Genomic DNA, 18,034 nt, shown 5'->3' on the forward strand with positions numbered 1-18,034 from the left:
CCAGATTTCCCCGCTGACCCAGTTGCAGACCACTCCACCACCGTTAGGGCCTTGGGCTGGGATGCAGTGGAGTGGGTGGGCCTGCGTTCCTCCTACCCCCTGCCACTCCATCCCTGGGGCTGGCAGCCTCCCCACTTTCAGGCCAAGAAGCCTGCATTGCTTTCTGTCCCAGCACTCTATGAGCTTCCGGCTTTCTTTCGTGGCATTTTTGCAATGGCCCGTCTTTGCTGTGCACCCTGGCATATTTGTGAGAAGGGATGGATCCTGCAGTGCTTTCCTATGTTGCTAACTGTCATGAAGACATCACGGATGGCAGTGCAGTTAATCATGAAGTTCCTAACTGAGGAGGTCTTGCAGGTGCCCGACATTCTGTGTGATAGGGATAGGAGCAACTTTAGCTTGCTTTTGGCATTCACAGAGCAGGTGTATAGGGTAGGCCATCGCTTTTGGGCTCGGGAAACAAGCACTGAATGGTGGGATCGTATTGTCATGCAGGTGTGGGATGATGACCAGTGGGTACAGAAATTTCAGATGTGGAAAGCCACCTTCCTGGAACCACGTGTGGAGCTCGCCCCAGCCCTGCAGCGCAAGGACACCAGAATGAGAACTGCCCTCTCAGTAGAGAAGCGTGTGACAATCAGTGTGTGGAAGCTGGTGACTCCAGACTGCTACCGGTCAGTCGTGAATCAATTCGGAGTGGGGAAGTCAACCATTGGGGCTGCATTAATGAAAGTGTGCAGGGCAATAAATCGCAGCCTGCTATGAAGGACCATGACTCTGGGAAATGTGCATGAAATAGTGGACGGCTTTGCAAAAATGGGTTTCTGAAACTGTGGAGGGGCAATAGTACACATATTCCAATTTTGGCACCAGACCACCTTGCAACGGAGTACATCAATAGGAAGGGGTACTTCCCCATGCTGTTGCAGGTACTTGTGGATCACCGTGGGCGTTTCACTGACATCAACATGGGGTGGTCCGGGAAGATGCATGACGCACACATCTTCAGAACACCAGCCTATACAGAAAGTTGCAGGCAGGGACTTTCTTTCCTAACCAGAAGATCACAGTGGGGGATGTTGAAATGCCCACAGTGATCCCGGGGGACCCTGCATACCCCTTACAGCCATGGTTCATGAAACCTTATATGGGACACCTGGATAGCAGTAAGGAGCGGTTCAACAACAGGCTCAGTAGGTGCCAGATAACAGTGGAATGTGCCTTTGGCAGATTAAAGGCACGCTGGCGATGCCTTTATAGCAGGTTAGAGCTCACTTAGGATAATATTCCCATGGTCATAGCCACATGCTGTATGTTGCACAATCTCTGAAGCGAAGGGTGAAAAGTTTGCTCAGGGCTGGAGTGCTGAGGCAGACCACTTGGCTGCTGATTTTGAGCAGCCAGATACCAGGGCTGTTAGAGGAGCCCAGAGGGGAGCTATTTGAATCAGGGAGGGTTTGAGACAGCACTTGGACAATGAGCACCAGTAACATACCTCTGTCAGAGGTACTCCAATGTTACATTACATGTAGTTTTCCTAGGGGAAATGGGGGCCTTATAATCCAGTAAGAAAGTGATTAAAATGCCTGTGCACGTATTGGCAGTGCCTGCAATCTTACCTTGTAGAAAGAAAAAATAAAGATGATTTACCATTATAAAGCTTGGCTTTTACTGCACAAGGAACAGCACGCGCAAACACACAGATGCTTGGCGGGAAAGGAGGAACCAGGGAAGGGCAGACTTTCACAGCTGTGTGTAGGTCCAGCTGTCATTGTGAAAGTTGTCCGAGGGGGTGGAGTGAAGGGGAAACTGAGAAGTCCCAGAAAGTGGAAAGGAATTTGTGGGCAGAGTTTAGGGGGCAGGGACATGGGAAAGAGTTCAGTGCTCCTCTGCCACTGCAGCACATTCAGATCTGCTTGGGGCTTGTCTACACTTCCCGGGGGATCCACGAGTGGCAATCAATGCATCGGCGGTTGATTTAGTGGCTTGAGTGAAGACCTGCTAAATCGACCGCAGATCGCTCTCCCATTGACTCCTGTACTCCACCAGCCCAAGAGTAGCAGGAGTCGACAGGAGAGCGTCTCCCGTCAATATCACATAGTGTGGACCCCGTGGTAAGTAGATCTAAGCTATGTTGATTTGAGTTACGTTATTCATGTAACTCAAATTGTGTAGCTTAGATCGAATTTCCCCTCTAGCATAGGCAAGGTCTCAGTCTGCAGCATTATTAAGGACTTCAGCACCTGTGTTTGCTCCTCCATTATTTTAATCATCCACTCAGTTGTGTCCTTAAGAAATGTGTGATTCTCTTTTCTGTCCTGCTATTCAGCTTCCCAGCACTCCTTGTGTTCCCTTTTTTTCTGCATTAGAGCACTGCCGGACCTCCCAGAATATGTCTTCTTTGCTGCACCTTGGGCGCTTTTTTATCTGGCGGAGATGCTTGGCCAGCATGCGTGAGGTGTTCCTGAAGGCCACATCTGGTGAAGCACAGGGGACAATGCACAGAAGCAGGATTGTTAAATTCATGCACAACGTTAAAACATTTCAATTAAATATACCTTTTACAACATTGCCATCACTTTCTCACCGACCCTAGCGAGGCACACATTTCTGTGAACACCCAAAGCATGGGGAGTGTTGGGACGGGGGACTGACTCCACACTGAGAAAAGAGCACACACTCTTTGCAAGCATCGTGGTGCAGCATTCTAGGGAACAAATTCTAAAATTCTCCCACGCTTTTCTACAGGTGGGGGTCGTTCTAGCGGACATCTCACTGCTAAGGGTAAGCAGGGGAAAAGGGTACAGCTACTCCACGCTTGTGGTTTCTGCCCTGCTCCATATGCTGCTCGCATGTGTGCCACTTTGGTCCCTGCACAAGTGATTGCCGAATGGCGCGGGAAGTTTCCTACAATGGGGGAAGGAACAAAGCTGCTCTACCACAGAACCTTCAGCAGAGGATTGGCAAGTACCTCCAGGATACTTTCCTGGAGATCTCCCTGCAGGATTTCTGTGAGATCTCGACGTGCATCAACACCCGACCACCGTACCAATTCCACCGTACCAATTAGCTACACGGGGAATCGTCCAGCTCACAGAAACACAGCCAGCCTCCCACATTTCTATAGCCTGAACCCACCTCCACACTACACAAGCCACAGCCACTTACCAGGCATCTCATCTCCTGCTTCTTGCTCCCTGAAGAGCAACTGCTGAGTCTGGCTAGACAGCTCTGGAGTGGAGAACAGTTCCTGGCTGCCTGGCCTACTGGATGACCCTGCCAGGAGCTGCACATCCTCATCTAACTCCACCTCTTCATCAGTAACTTCAGCCTCTGGGTTAGGTCCTCTTTCCGCTGCCTCTGTGCCCTCTGAAGTATCCATGCGGCTCTTGGCAGTGGAGGTGGGGTTTCCACTGAGGATAGCATCCAGCTCCTTATAGAACCAGAAGGCCTTAGGTGAAGCACCTGAGCGACAGTCTGCCTCCCTCGCGTTATGGTCCCCCTGCCTCAGCTCCTTTACCTTTGCTCTGCACTGTAGCGTGCCCCGATCACAGCCCTTTTCGCACAAGCCTCGAGAAATCTGCCCGTGGGTATCCCAATTCCTACAGCTCAAGCGCAGCTGGGACTGCACAGCCTCCTGATGCACGGGGAGAGAGCCACAGTTGCCTTACAGACAGTGAGGACTTAGAACATTTTCATTGGCTCACCTTAAAGATTTACACTGTTTACATTGGCTTCTCCACATGCCATCTGAACCCATCAGCTTCTTTAATAGCAAAGAAACATCTGGTTAGACAGACCTTTCTTACACATTAGGGACGTAGTTCTTCTTCATCACATTTCTATTTAAAGTAGACGGCATGAGCAGGTCCTGAGTCTTCTTTCAATTACATGGACCAGGCCGTTCTGCCCCGCCCCACAGGACTGCAAATCCCACCTCTAGATGTCACCCAAGAGTCACACTGGTTGGAACCGAGATAGATGTGGGGAGAAGTTCCTGGCGGGGTCCCATCTGCAGGGGTGGAGGGGAGGGGGTTGTCCGGGCTGCATCCCCTCTAGATGCATGAGTGTGTGTGGAACAGAGAGACGTAGTTGGATCCCACCTACATGGAGGGCAGGAGGGAGTTCCCTAATGGAGTAGGCTGTGACCATCTTCTCTAAATTACTACCACTGGTCTGCTCTTCCCCACACTGCTCAACCAAGTTCCCTTCCCTGCCCCACGCAATCACTGCTGGTCATCAGGGGGACAGGACCACTCACTGGGCTACATCTGCTGATGCCATGGCAGGCCCACTGGCTGCAAGAAGCCCCTCAGGCCCTGGCGATGGCAGAGGGGTGTTAGTGTGAGTGACCTGGTGCCGGTTGAGGTTGGCCAATCTACCAAACCACTTGCCACAGTCAGCACAGTTGTACGGCCGCTCCCCGGTGTGTGTGCGCTGATGTCGTCTCAGGCTTGAGCTCTCTGCAAAGCTCTTGCTGCAGTCAGTGCATTGGAAAGGCCTCTCCCCTGTGTGTGTGCGCTGGTGCTTGGTCAGTGCATTGGTGTTGCTGAAGTTCTTGCCGCAAACATCACAGCAGTGCAGCAGCTCCCCGCTATGTGTGTGTTGGTGTGTTCTCAAGTTTGAGCTCTCTGCAAAACTCTTGCCGCAATCAGCACAGCTGTACGGCCGCTCCCCAGTGTGTGTGCGCTGGTGTCTTCTCAGGCTTGTACTCTGTGCAAAACCCTTGCCGCAATCAGCACAGTGGTACGGCCGCTCCCCGGTGTGTGTGCGTCGGTGTCTTCTCAGGATTGAGCTCTGTGCAAAGCACTTGCCACAGTCAGCACAGCGGTACGGCCGCTCCCCAGTGTGCGTGCGCTGGTGTCTTCTCAGGCTTGAGCTCTCCGCAAAGCCCTTTCCGCAGTCAGCACAGTGGTACGGCCGCTCCCCCGTGTGTGTGCGCTGGTGTATTCTCAGGTGTGACCTCTCTGCAAAGCCCTTGCTGCAGTCAGCACAGCAGTGCGGACGCTCCCCAGTGCGTGTGCGGTGGTGTGTTCTCAGGAGTGAGCTCTCTGCAAAGCCCTTGCTGCAGTCAGCACAGTGGTGTGGTCGCTCCCCAGTGCGTGTGCGCTGGTGTCTTCTCACGTTTGAGCTCCGTGCAAAGCCCTTTCCGCAGTCAGCACAGTGGTACAGCCGCTCTCTGGTGTGCATATGCGGGTGTATTTTCACGACTGAGGACTGGCTGAAGCTCCTGCCAAAGACAGACCATGTCCTCATTCCTCCCAGGCTCTCGTGCCCTGCTGGAGAGAGCAGAGACAATCCCGGTGTTAGCTCATGGTTAAGGATACAGGTTTGTCAAGGATGGAAAATGTCATGGATGGAGCGATTTCCCCATTTCTCTGTCTTGATTTTTTGGATGTGCGCCTCACTCTGCAATGGCAGCTCCTATCTGACAGGGCTGGACTGAACACCTCGCTCTGGACATTAAGACCTGGCCTGCGGGGTTACAGTGCCACTCAGATTTTCCCCTGCCCACAGTCATAATGGTGGGTGAGGCGGGCCAAATTTCAGTGAATGGCCTTGCCACCCATTTCGTCTCTAGCCTCCTCCTACCCCTCTGCACCAGGCTGGGGTTAGGGTTGCAGTGCTGGGGGGAGAAAAGTGCTTCTTTGGGCAGTTAGTACCCCCTTGGCAGGGCGAGGACGAGGGCACATTTTGTTAAACATCATGGAACCATCACAGGAAGTTTAATGACCTGTGACTTTTACTAAATTTACTGTAACTGCTCTGTAATTTTTTATATGAAATGCCATGACAAATCTGCTGCCTGACTCAGGGTGGAAGGGATAGCTCAGTGGTTTGAGCATTAGCCTGCTAAACCCAGGCTTGTGAGTTCAATCCTTGAGGGGGCCATTTAGGGATCTGGAGCAAAAATTAGGGATTGGTCCTGCTTTGAGCAGGGGGTTGGACTAGATGATCTCCTGAGGTCCCTTTCAACCCTGATATTCTATGATTCTACCCTATGTTGTTTATGCAGTGCCTATTCCCACATATGCCATGCACCTACTGGGTCTCATTTTATGCTTAAATTGTAGCTTGCCCAGACAACAGGCAGCAGCTTGTACAAAGGGGCCCTGATCCAGAAGTAGGGGCTTTAAGTGCTAACAAACAGGGTCCAGGGTTTGTTTTCACACTGATTTTGGCTTTATTTAAATCAGAGGTTTTTATTTATGTTGCTGGTTCTGCACTATCTCCTGTTTTATGGCACACGGCCTGTTCCCCAGCGTTTGTGCAGTTTATACTGGTTTGAAACTAGTTGAGGGGCTATAATCCCCTCATGTAGATGCAGTTAGACCGGTATAAAGCTGTTTAGCACAAGGTAACTTCCTGCAGGGGAGTCTGTCCCTTTCAATGAATTCCTTCTAAAGAAGTCATTCAGCCTTGGCCTGATGTTTCATTCTTTGCACAAAACTAAAACTAAACTAAAATCCTCGGGGTGGGGAGGGGTTGAGGAGATGACAAATCACCTAGAGACACTGCTGACCTGGAAGGAATTAATGGTTGCCACACAGCAGGCCTTTGATCTACAGACAGTGTTAAGGCTGAGGGGTGTCTAAGCATGGACACTGAAGCAATTGTAAGTGACTAAGATTTTGTGCCACTGAGAGAGCAGGAGAGGAGATGACCTCCTGAGGTCCCTTCCAACCCTGATATTCTATATTCTATGTGACAAAGGCCACCCTCTCCCTCGCACCCAGCCCATACACCAGGGTACTCCAAGTCATGGCCCACAGGAGCCTTTCGTCTGGCCCCCAAACATGTCCGCTCCCCCAGCAGCAGCTGCCTGGAACGCGGGGCAGTTTTAGAGCATTACAAAGAAAAGCTGCAAGTGCCGGAGACCTGCTCTACAAAATGGTGTCCTCTGCGTGGCATGACCTCGCACTCATGGTACATGACCCACTCGGGGGGGGGGGGGGGGATTCTGTGCGACTGCGTGCATGGATGTTTAATGAGCCCCGCAGATTTCTAATTTTTCATGCAGAAAAAAGCTTCTGCCAAAATGTTGCTGTAGTTCCGCCTTTTGCCCACCAAGGGGTGCTGTGGTGATAGAACAAAGTTGCAGCTCCCTGCAGTGAGGGAGTCAGGAGACAGGGACTGTGGAGTGGCTGGCTGTGGGGGAGGGTCAGGTCAGACAGGGGCTCATAAGGGCTAGTGGGGGAGGATAGACTGGGGCAGGGGCTGAATGGGAGTGGAGGCACAGGGCCACGGGGGAGAGGGAGGTGCAGAGACACTCAGTGATGGGGGAGGTTTGCAGAGCTACATAGGGAGAGGGGACTGGCTGGGTGGGGGTACAGATGGTGATAGGGGCAGATGTGCCTAACTGAATGGGAGAGATTAGGGGTTGGTCAGGGTTTGCATGGGGGAAGCTCCCTAACAATCTCTCCCTGCCCCCCTACCCCGCTCTCCACCCCAAAAGCCTGTTCCATACTTTTCCCACCCATACACAACAACCCTCCAAGTTCACACCCAGGCTCCTTCTCAGCAATGACTTCCCACTCCCTCAGCTCCTCCGTTACCCCTGGCTCCCCCAAGCCTTTGCACTGCTTCTGAGGGGTGCGGGAAATACGGCTCTGTATTGTAGTTTAAATGAATTATTACTCAGAGTTCTGTTTTAACACGCCTCGTAAGGAATCTATTTGTCAAAAAACATTTCCTGAATCTTTTTTGTTATTACGGACATACTTGCTGACAGGTATTTTGAAATAAATGACCAAAAATAATTGAAACTGGTGTGATAATATTGTGTTATTTTGACAAATAAAATATGCAGAATTTTAAAATATTGTCCGCAGAACTTTGAATTTTTTGGCGGAAGTAATGACGGATCCTGCCCTGCCCTGAGTCATTCCCAGCTTTCTCCTTGCTCGCTGGGGGCAGGTTTCTCCAGTCTGAGAGGTCACGTGCGAAGTGAAGCGGCAGAGAGGGCGGGGGATGGGAACCTTGACAGGGCAGCACCTTCTCTGCCAAGGGCCAGTGACTCGGGGATGCTCTCCCAGGCTGCGAGCAGGTTTTTGCCCCTCTCTGAGCTATGTCTGGATCCAGGTGCCCCAGGGCCATAGGACACCAGCGCACAAAGCTTGAATCAGATTTTTCAGGCATGAAACCAATTTGAAAACTCTCTAGGGCACCCCTGCCTTGGTATGATTTTCTGAGGTGTGCAAAGCCTAGAAGAAGGTGTTGTGGTCTATGGACCAATAGGCGTGTCTTTCTACCCAGGTGCTTGTCTGACCCCCAAGTGCCAGTGTCTGATCTGCTGATACGCACAGATGAAGTTTATCCTCAGAGCCGCAATCCCTTTTCCATTACACACTTGAGGAAGTTGAGGCATGGGGGAGCTGTGGTGACTCGCTTCTAGAAATGAACCAAGATGTTTTCAAATCCTACTACAATGTCCTACCCACTTGGTAAATGCAGCTCCCATATTCTCCTCCCACCACGGAGACCTCTCTCTTTCCCACAGCATCCCCTGAAATCTCCCACCTCCCCACATTGTCCTATATCACTATCCCACCCCTTTTCCAAGTTCATCACCTCCCCCTCTCCAATCCACTTCTCTTTCACAGCTTTAGGGCTGTATCATTTTTAGGTCCCATCGTAGGTCACAGATATCCAATGAGTAGGAAAGATAGGAAGTATGATAGTAAGACCCCCTGCCTTAACCAGATCTTCAATGACCTGAAACTCAAAAAACAGTCATACAAGAAATGGAAACTAGGTCAAGTTACAAAGGATTAATATCAAAAAAACAAAACCCCACAAGCATGTTGGGACAAAATTAGAAAGGCCAAGGCAAAAAACAAATTAAATTAGCTAGGGATATAAAAGGGAATAAGAAATCTTTTTACAAATACGTGGGAAGCAAGAGGAAGACCAAGGACAGGCTAGCCTTACTAAATGGAGGGAAAGACAATAAGAAAAAACGCAGCAGTGGCCAAACTGCCATTAAATGCCTCTTTTGTTTCAGTTTTCACCAAAAAAGTTAGCTGTAATCGGTCGGCTAACATAGTGAACACCAGTGTCAGTGGGGTAGGATCTGAGCCTAAATAGGAAAAGAAATAGTTATGAATTACTTAGACAAGTTAGAGGTCTTCAAGTAAGCACGGTCTGATGAAATACATCCTAGAATACTTACGGAACTGGCTGAAATGATCTCTGAGCCATTCACATGTTCTTAGAGATAATCGCTGAGGATGGTAGAGAGACCCAAGGAGTGGAAGAGGGCAAATATAGTAACCAGTTATAGAAAGGGGAATAAGGACAACTCAGGGAATTATAGACCAGTCAGCTTAACTTCAAAACCTGGAAAAATAATGGAGCAACACCATTTCTCCAGTTTATCAACAACCTTTTGAATTCTAATCTTGTCCTTTAAAGCACTTGCTACCACTCCCATCTTAGACTCGTCTGTAAACTTTATGAGTGTATTCTCTGTGCCACTGTCCAAATCATTTATGAAGATATGGAACAGAGCTGGACCCAGGACAGATCCCTGCCGGATCCCACTCGAGATACTCTTTCAGTTTATTTGTGAACCATAATAACTACTCTCAGAGTGCGGTTTTCCAAGTGTTGCAAGCAAGATGCGAGAAGTAATTCTTCCACTCTATTTAGCACAGGTAAGACCTCAACTGGAGTATTGTGTCCAGTTCTAGGGCCCACACTTCAGAAAGGATGTGGACAACTTGGAAAGTATCAGACGAGATCAACAAGAAGGTCTAGAAAACATGACGACCAATGACAAAAGATTGAAAAAATTGGGTTTGTTTAGTCTGGAGAAGAGAAAACTGTGGGGGACTTGATAAAAGTCTTCAAGTACGTAAAAGATTGTTACAAAGAGGTGGGTGATAAATTGTTCTCCTTATCCACTGAGGCCAGGACAAGATGTAATGGCTTAAACTGCAGCAAGGGGGATTTAGGTTAGACATTAGGAAAAACTTTGAAACTCTAAGGATAGTTAAGCATTGGAACAAAATTATCTAGTGAGGCTGTGGAATCTCCATCATTGGAGGTTTTTAAGAACAGGTTAGAAACACGCCTGTCAGGGATGGTCTAGAAAATACTTAGTCCTGTTAGTGCAGGAGACTGGATGAGATGACCTACAGAGGTCCCGTCCAGTCCCACATTTTTATGATTTCTAGGATTCATAGATATCAAGGCCAGACAGGCTCATTGTACCCATCCAGCCTGGCTTCCTCCCTATCCCAGACAAAGAATCTCCCCCAGCAATTCCTGCCTCCAGCCCAGTAACTCCTGGCTGAGTTAGAGCAGGGCTTTGAGAAAGAGATGCCCCATCTCCACTGACAGACTCCCAGTAATGGAGAATCCATCTTGTCCTGAGGGGAGCTCTCCCAATGGTTCCTTCCCCTTCCAAATAAACAATAGCTCCTAATTCCCAGCCTCAATTTGTCTCCCTTTTGCTCCCCACTAGTCAATCTCGCTCTGCCTTTGCCTTCTACATTAAGCATCCCTCCGCTAGCAGCTGGGTAAATCAGAAGGGATTGGATAATGATGACTCACCTGAGGAGGGGCTTTCAGGTCTTGAGTTTTCCCTGGAGTCCTCGGCATCCCGGATCCAGAGCTCTGCCTCCCCTAGCTCGATCCGGTGGATTAAGTCTGGTGTGGAACCTGAACAGCCTGTTTGGGGAGAAAGAATCAGTTCTGGGGGCAGGGACTCATTTATATGTTTCAGAGTAGCAGCCGTGTTAGTCTGTGTCCGCAAAAAGAACAGGAGTACTTGTGGCACCTTAGAGACTAACAAATTTATTAGAGCATAAGCTTTCGTGGGCTACAGCTCACTTCATCAGATGCATAGAATGGAACATATAGTAAGAGAGATACATAGATACACATACAAATAAGTTGGAAGTTACCATACAAACTGAGAGAGGCTAATTAGTTAAGATGAGCTATTATCAGCAGGAGAAAAAAACTTTTGTGGTGATAATCAAGATGGCCCATTTAGACAGTTGATAAAAAGGTGTGAGGATACTTAACTTAAGGAAATAGATTCAATATGTGTAATGACCCAGCCACTCCTAGTCTCTGTTCAAACCCAAGTTAATGGTATCTAATTTGCATATTAATTCAAGCTCAGCAGTTTCTCATTGGAGTCTGTTTTTTGAAGCTTTTCTGTTGCAAAATTGCCACCCTTAAATCTTTTACTGAGAGGCCAGAGAGGTTGAAGTGTTCTCCTATTGGTTTTTGAATGTTATGATTCCTGATGTCAGATTTGTGTCCATTTATTCTTTTGCGTAGATATATGATATGTGATAGATGCCATCATGTGCCAGCAATGCCCCTCTGCCATGTACATTGGCCAAACCGGACAGTCTCTACGCAAAAGTATCCTCACACCTTCTTGTCAACTTTCTAAATGGGCCATCTTGATTATCAATACAAAAGTTTTTTTCTCCTGCTGATAATAGCTCATCTTAACTAATTAGCCTCTCACAGTTTGTATGATAACTTCCAACTTATCTGTACGTGTATATGTTCCACTCTATGCATCTGATGAAGTGGGCTGTAGCCCACGAAAGCTTATGCTCTAATAAATTTGTTAGTCTCTAAGGTGCCACAAGTACTCCTGTTCTATTTATATGTTTGTGAAACCCAGCACAACAGAACCCTGATCTCGGTCAGGGTGCGTCTGCATGGCAACTGGCACAATGAGGCCCCAGTCTTGGACGCTGCTTAGGAGGAAAGCGCAAGAAATCCCAAGCAGGAGAATAATGAAATAAACCTTCCTTAGAGATTTCTTCCCGTCTCCCGCCAGGCAAGTTCAGTTCGTACTCTGAAGCAGCAACATCTACGACCCGTCTCAATTTGCTTTGGGGGCTGAGTCACGGCAGGTGGCACCAGGTGGCACCATTACGCAGACCTACTAGTTCTTTTGCTTAGGATGCAGCATTGTTCAACTGTGCAGTTGTTAAATTTATGATGTTCCCTCTTTTTGGTGAGGTGGGGAGCTAAATTCCCACTAAGCTGTGCGGCCGTGCAGCAGACTATCAAGGGTTGCACAGGTGCACAGCCACAGGGGTCTGGACTGGAGAGGTGCCGCGGCCAGGTAAAGGCGCTTCTCCCCTGGCCCCAGCCCCAGAGCTGCCGCAACCAGGGAGAGGCGCCTCTCCCTCAGCCCTGGGCTGCTACAGCAAGAGAGGGCTGGGGGGAGTCCTCTCTCTCCGCCACAGCCCTAGGCAGCCTGCACCCCAAACCCCTCATCCCCGGCCCCACTCCAGAGCCCTCACCCTCTGCACGCCAACCTGCTGTGCCAGCCCTGAAACCCCTCCTGCACCCTGAACCCCCTCATCCCCGGCCCCACCCCAGAGCCCTCACCCCCAGCCAGAGTCCTAACCCCCCCCACCCTTAGCCCCAGCCCTGAGCCATCTCCCACACTCTGAACCCCTCAGCCCCACCCCCACCACACATCACCTCCATAATGGTGCACAGAACAAAATTCATTCCACACATGGATGTAAAATCTTAGAGGGAACATTGGTGGGGAGCTGTTCCAAGCAGCAGGAGACTTTTCTCTCTGCCTTATTTGTCTAACTAGAGTCAGTTCTTGAGGTAGAGTTCCTGCCCTCGGTGTCTGGGCTGGGATTCCTGGAAGAGGTGGTTACAACCACTTCTGTGCCAGGACTGAGGTATAATGCAAGTAAACCAGTTACATTAACATTACCCTGAGGCTCTGTAGCCCTGATTTCTCCTTTAACAAGAAACCGACCTGAAAGGGGCTGACATTTGCCACCACTTGGCTACTCGGTGGCACATGGCAGCTGAGGCATGAGGTAGCCCACTGCAGTGAATAAATGAAGGGAAATCGGTCCTTACCCAAGGAAACGAGGGCCCGGTAATTCCTCAGCATCTGGTCCCGGTACAGCTGCTTCTCTGGCCGGGATAAGAGCTCCCACTCCTCCCGGGTGAAATACAGAGCCACCTCCTCAAACGCCACCCGCAGCTGCTGGCACAAGCGTTACACACTCAGCACCCTCCGCGCCAGCCCCAGCCCGGGCTCTCCGCAGGGGACGCGGGTTCGAGGGCAGCGGCTCCCGGGGAACCCCCAGCCCAGCAGCTGTGACCCAGGGAGACGCCCCCGCACAGCCCCCCGGGGACTCGGGCCCCGCTGGCCGGCGACAGGAGTCGCCCTCGGCTCCCCACGGGGCTCTGGGGCGGGGCGCTGGGAGGGGCCCGAATCCCAGGGCAGGGACCAGGCTCCTCCCCCGGCCGGAGTCCCCGCCTCCGCCCCAGGCCTGGGCTCGGCCCCGCCCCCGCCCCCGGCTCGGGGCTCCTCGGCCCGGCTCCGCGTGTCCGCCCGGCCCGGGGCCCCCAGCGCCGCTCCCCGGCCCCAGCGCTCCGGCTGCGGCAGCCCCCAGCCCCGGGGTCACTAGCGCGGGAGGGACCCGGTCCCGGCCCCCCTCGGCCCCAGCCGGGACCAGCCAGTGCCCGGCCGGGGAGTCCCCGCCCCGCGTCCTACCTGCGCCGGCCCCGCTGCAGCCATCGCCGGGCTCGGCTCCGGCCCCGGCCGCTTCCTCCGCCCGGGCAGCGACCTCCCGCCCGCGGCTGGTTCCTCCCTCCCCGGGGCCGCCTCCCGCCCGCTCCCCGGAGCTGCAGCCGGGACCCGCCCTGCGCAGGGGCCGGGCTGGGACCCAGGGGGCCGGGAAGGCCCCGCCCGCGCCTGCGCCGCCAGCTCCAGCAGCCGGGGGAGGCCCCAGCGCAGGGACCCTCCGGCCCCGCCCCCCGCCGGACGCCTGGGTCCCGAGTCCGGCCGCCGGGGGCGCTCGCGGCACCTGGTCCCAGGCGGCAGGAGCCCGTTACTGGGCAGCCCCCTGGGGTGGGGGCTGGGATCCCGGACTCCTGGGTTCTCTCCCTGCTCTGGGAGGGGAGCGGGGACTAGTGAGTACAAGAGGGCTGAGGCCCGGCTGTGGAGTGTGTCACTGTCACAGTAAGGGACGGGTCGGGCTGTGTGGTGTGTTTGTTGCTCGGTGGTGTGTTGTTGGTGTGTGTGTTACAGGAGATCACACCCCAGGCTGTGTATGGTGTGTAGGTATGGGTGTTGCAGGAAGACTGTGTGATGTGAGGGTTTTGCAGATCACACCCTGGCTGTGTAGTGTGCATATCTTACTGGAGTTCACCCCGGCTGTAGTGTGTGCGTGTAGGTTTCGGGAGCGGTGTGTCTGTGTGTGTTACAGGAGCTCAGTCACACCTGGCTGTACTGTGTGCTACATGTGTGTTTCAGGAGGGCTGCGCAGTGTGTGTGTGACATGTATGTCACAGGATCCATCACCCATCTGTGTAATGTGTGTGTGTGTGTGTGTGTCTGTGTGGTGCTGAAGGAGCTGGTGCCCAGGCTGGCTGCCCCACCCGCCGCCCTGCACACCTCATGTACTGCTCCCGCTGGCCACAACAAATGGTCCAAGGTCAAACTTATCAAGGGCCCATGGGAAGCCCACCGCAGCTGGCTCTTCCAGAAGCTCGCCATGCCGCTGTGCTTGCTGAGAAAGGTATGGGGGGGACGGAAGGGATGGATCCTGTATGTGACACAGCTCCAGCCAGAGGCTGTGGCTACAGAGCCCTGCCAGCCCAGCCTTGACCAGTAGCACTGACCCTGGTGCCCCTAAGCCCAGCACCTCTGTTAGCCCAAGGCCTACATCCCCTCTGGCTGCTGGAGAAGAGGATGCTGGTCTGTGGGGTAGTGTCTCCCCTTCCCATCCTTCCTCCACTGGACCTTTCCTCTGTCCCACAACACCTCCCCTAAGGTGCCTGGGTCTTTGCCCCACTCTAGCAGCTGTTCTGCATAAGTGGTGGGAAGTGCAGTCCCTGTGGTCCAAGCGGCCTAAGGTAACAGCTAATGGTGGCTGAAAAGGGGAAGGGCGTTAGGCAGGTGGTGTGGGGCAGGGAGGGTCACCAGGGGTCTCAGGACTCCTAGGTCCTATCCCCAGCTTTGCAAGGGGGATATTCAGAGTCAGGACGCCTGGGTTATATCCATGGCTCTGGGAGAGGAGTGGAGGCTGGTGGGTTAAAGTAGTCGGGGCTCGGAGCCTGGACTGCCTTCGAATGGGATCCCAGCCATGTCTCCCTTGTGACACTTCCTGCAGACCCAACCCTGATCTCAACACCAACCTGGCCAACATCATCAAGCAGTGCTGGAGCAAGAGCATGCCCAAAGCAGCCATTGAGTCGGCTATCAAGGGAAGGGTACGGAGCCAGGTCTAGGAGCCCAGCTCACAGGGCAGAGGGGCTCATGAGCTGCAGCCTTACTGCATTCTCTGGGCCATGCTGAGGGGCATTGGGAGCCTTGAATGAGGAAGCGAGGCTGGGCTTGTGGCTACGGTGCTGGGCTGGGCTACAGGACTCCTGGTGTCTATTCTTAGCTCTGCCACTTGCTGCCTCTGTGACCTTGGGAAAATCACTTAGGTCATAGGGAATTGCCAGATGGGATCAGAGCAGACGTGTCCACTCCAGTGTCCTGTTTCCAGCACCAGAGACTGCAGAGGTTGGTGTAAGAATCCTGCAGTAGCAGATGTGGGGATAATCTCATGTGCTCGTGTCACTCAGTGGGTCACACCGGAGAATACCAGATTCAGGACAAACTGCTCAGAAATAGGGCAGACACACGCCAAAATTGCTGGTTATTCTTCCATAAGATATACCAAACCAGCAACAAAAGTAAACTCCTGTCTCACCACAGTGGCTAATAGTCAGAAATGCAGCCACCTTAGGTATCCCAGGCCTTGTTTCATCACCCACACACTAGACTTAATGATGAGTGGTTACTGAAAACCAACTTCATCAAACAAGGAGTTCTTCTGATCCCAAAGGACCAGCCACATACCCAGGTTAATATACAGCTCAGATCTTGCCCAATAATCGCTGTTGCCAATCCTTGGTATCTAATATCTAAAGGTTTATGTATAAGCGAAAAGAAAGAGGTGAGGGTAAAAATGGTTAAAGGAATCAAATACATACACACATTGCAAAGTGCTTGTGTCCAGTTTGAAGCAGTGATGGAATAAACTGCTGGCTTGTTAAGTCTCTGATGGCATCCAAAAGATTGGAAGGTCCCGAGTCCATTGGTTAGAACGCTCCTTTTATTGTAAGTCCATAGTCCAGAGATCAGTGCAGGGAAGAGGCAAAATGCAGATGTTTCTAGGGCTTTTTATAGCTTCTGCCAGGCCTAAGTGTTTCATGATTTTCTCATTTCTTTTTTAGTATTTTGCTAAATGTGCCAAATAAGTCAATAACCAGCTCTGCATTTTGTCTCATACATGGGTGTATTGTTCAACTTTACATTGTTAGATTTACCTGACATTAGGCTGTGTGTGTTTTGTATAAAATACTGCTGAAAACAAGTATGATGGTCTGTGAGACTTAACTGTCAATAAAACTAACTTGAACGTATGCTTAAAGTAGTTTATCTATAAAATAATATGCAGTTTGGTTTGAATGTATGCTAAATTGTTTTGAGAAAGAGGAGGGAAGGGTGGATGTTAAAGTGTTATGTGTCTGTATGTGTGTAGAGAGGTCAGAAAACAACATTTATAGCTCTGGTAAAAAGTGGAATCAACTCTTAACATAAAATAGTTTAAACTAGCCTTACATTTTGTCTACGTGGGGTGTACTGAACAATTGAACACCGTTAGATTTCTTTTAAACTAAGCTGTGTGCGTATTCTGTATAAAATAATGCTGAAAACAAGTATGAATGTGTATGTGAGTGGATGACATCTATAAAACTAATTTGAATGTATGCTTATGGTGGTTTATAAGTTGGCTTGAATGAATACTTATTTGTTTTGAGAAGTGGGGCTGGGAGGGGTTTGTGACTGAGGCTGTGTGTGCAGGCTTTTGGGTTTTGTTTTTTTTTCTTTTTCTTTTTAATTTCTCTATCTCTTCACCCACTGCCACAATATACATAGGAAAGAACAGGTCTACCTCATATAACTGAGCAGCATGAGCTCCAAAATGAACATTTACTACGGTTCTCCTGTTCCGTGTCATGTGGGCCACAAATAGATTGCTGAGACCGGCTAGACCCCTCCGGAGTGGAGAATTCCTGACTCGCCGTGCCACTGGATGACCCTGCCACCGACTCCACAATGTTCTCCAACTTGACCTTTGTCCAGGACTTCGTTCTCAGGCTTGAGCCCCCTGTCCACCGCCTGCAGCCCCGCCAAAGTATCCACAGGGCTCTTGGCGGTGGAGGTGAGGTCACCACCAAGGGTGGCATCCAGCTCCTGATAGAAGGGGTAGGTCTTCAGTGCAGGACCAGAGTGATGGTTTTCCTCCCTTGCCTTCTGGTACGCCTGCCTCAGCTCCTTTCTCTTCGCTCAGCACTGCTGCCTCCTCCCACCCCATAACTGGACTTTTGGTTCGGGCACGATTTAGGGTTGCCAGATCCCAAAAACCAGACACCCAGAAACCCTAAATGGCACCCAGACACAAAAGCCAAAACCTGGACAGGTGGCAACCCTACCAGTCATACAATAAGTACACACTGTGGAACAGGCCCCTCCTTTCATCTCATTAAAAGTTGGGTCATTCCTGGGTGGTCAGATCACTCCTTGCCCAGTGTGGCAGTGACATTGGGGAGGTTGTGGGGGGGCTGTTACTCTTTCATGCTGTCCCAAGGGGTGTGTGAAGCCCAGTGTTTTCATTTAAAGGCATGGCAAGACATTACGCACGGAAGAGTTGGGGAAATTATGCACCACTGCACAGGCGCAGAATTCATGTCCCCAGCAGATTTTTTCTTCCTTGGCAGAAAATACATTTTGCCAGCAAGGCGCTGCAGTTACACCTTTCTCCCACCAGGAGCTGTTATGGTGCCAGAACAGAGGGCAGCCAGCTCAGCAACCCGCCCACAGGGCCAGGTGAGGAAGCAGGCAATATGGGGCGGGGGGACACAGGGCTGCTGCGGGGATCACATAGGCTGGGGTTCAGAAGGGCTGGTGGGTGGGAAGACTGGGGTGGGGGTCTAAGTGGGAGTGGGGGTGCAGGAC

At 51.4% G+C, this 18,034-nt stretch overlaps 2 protein-coding genes across 2 annotated transcripts in view; one reads left to right on the forward strand and one right to left on the reverse strand.

Annotated features, from left to right (window-relative positions):
• LOC311522719 (uncharacterized protein) overlaps positions 1-18,034 on the forward strand; it is a gene marked incomplete at its 5' end in the record, with an annotated part of 82,899 nt that overhangs the window by 22,718 nt on the left and 42,147 nt on the right. The window lies entirely within an intron of this gene.
• Positions 1,646-14,030, reverse strand: LOC311522475 (uncharacterized protein). Its single transcript, XM_084631856.1, has 5 exons — positions 13,514-14,030; positions 12,871-13,000; positions 10,558-10,674; positions 3,169-5,279; positions 1,646-2,477 (listed from the first exon to the last, which is right to left on the reverse strand). The coding sequence occupies exons 1-4, from the start codon at positions 13,535-13,537 to the stop codon at positions 4,258-4,260; spliced, it is 1,293 nt and encodes a 430-aa protein (XP_084487982.1). The 5' UTR covers positions 13,538-14,030; the 3' UTR covers positions 1,646-2,477; positions 3,169-4,257.

Source organism: Lepidochelys olivacea (assembly GCF_965140295.1).
Source record: "Lepidochelys olivacea isolate rLepOli2 genome assembly, chromosome: 6".
Classification (NCBI taxonomy): Eukaryota; Metazoa; Chordata; order Testudines; family Cheloniidae; genus Lepidochelys; species Lepidochelys olivacea.

Coding starts and splice junctions, on each gene's coding strand:
- LOC311522475 (XM_084631856.1), bottom strand. CDS start 13,537: ATGGCTGCAGCGGGGCCGGCGCAG. Junction 13,001..13,513: donor CTGCAGCGGGGCCGGCGCAG/GTAGGACGCGGG, acceptor CGCTTGTGCCAG/CAGCTGCGGGTGGCGTTTGA. Junction 10,675..12,870: donor CCGGGCCCTCGTTTCCTTGG/GTAAGGACCGAT, acceptor CTCCCCAAACAG/GCTGTTCAGGTTCCACACCA.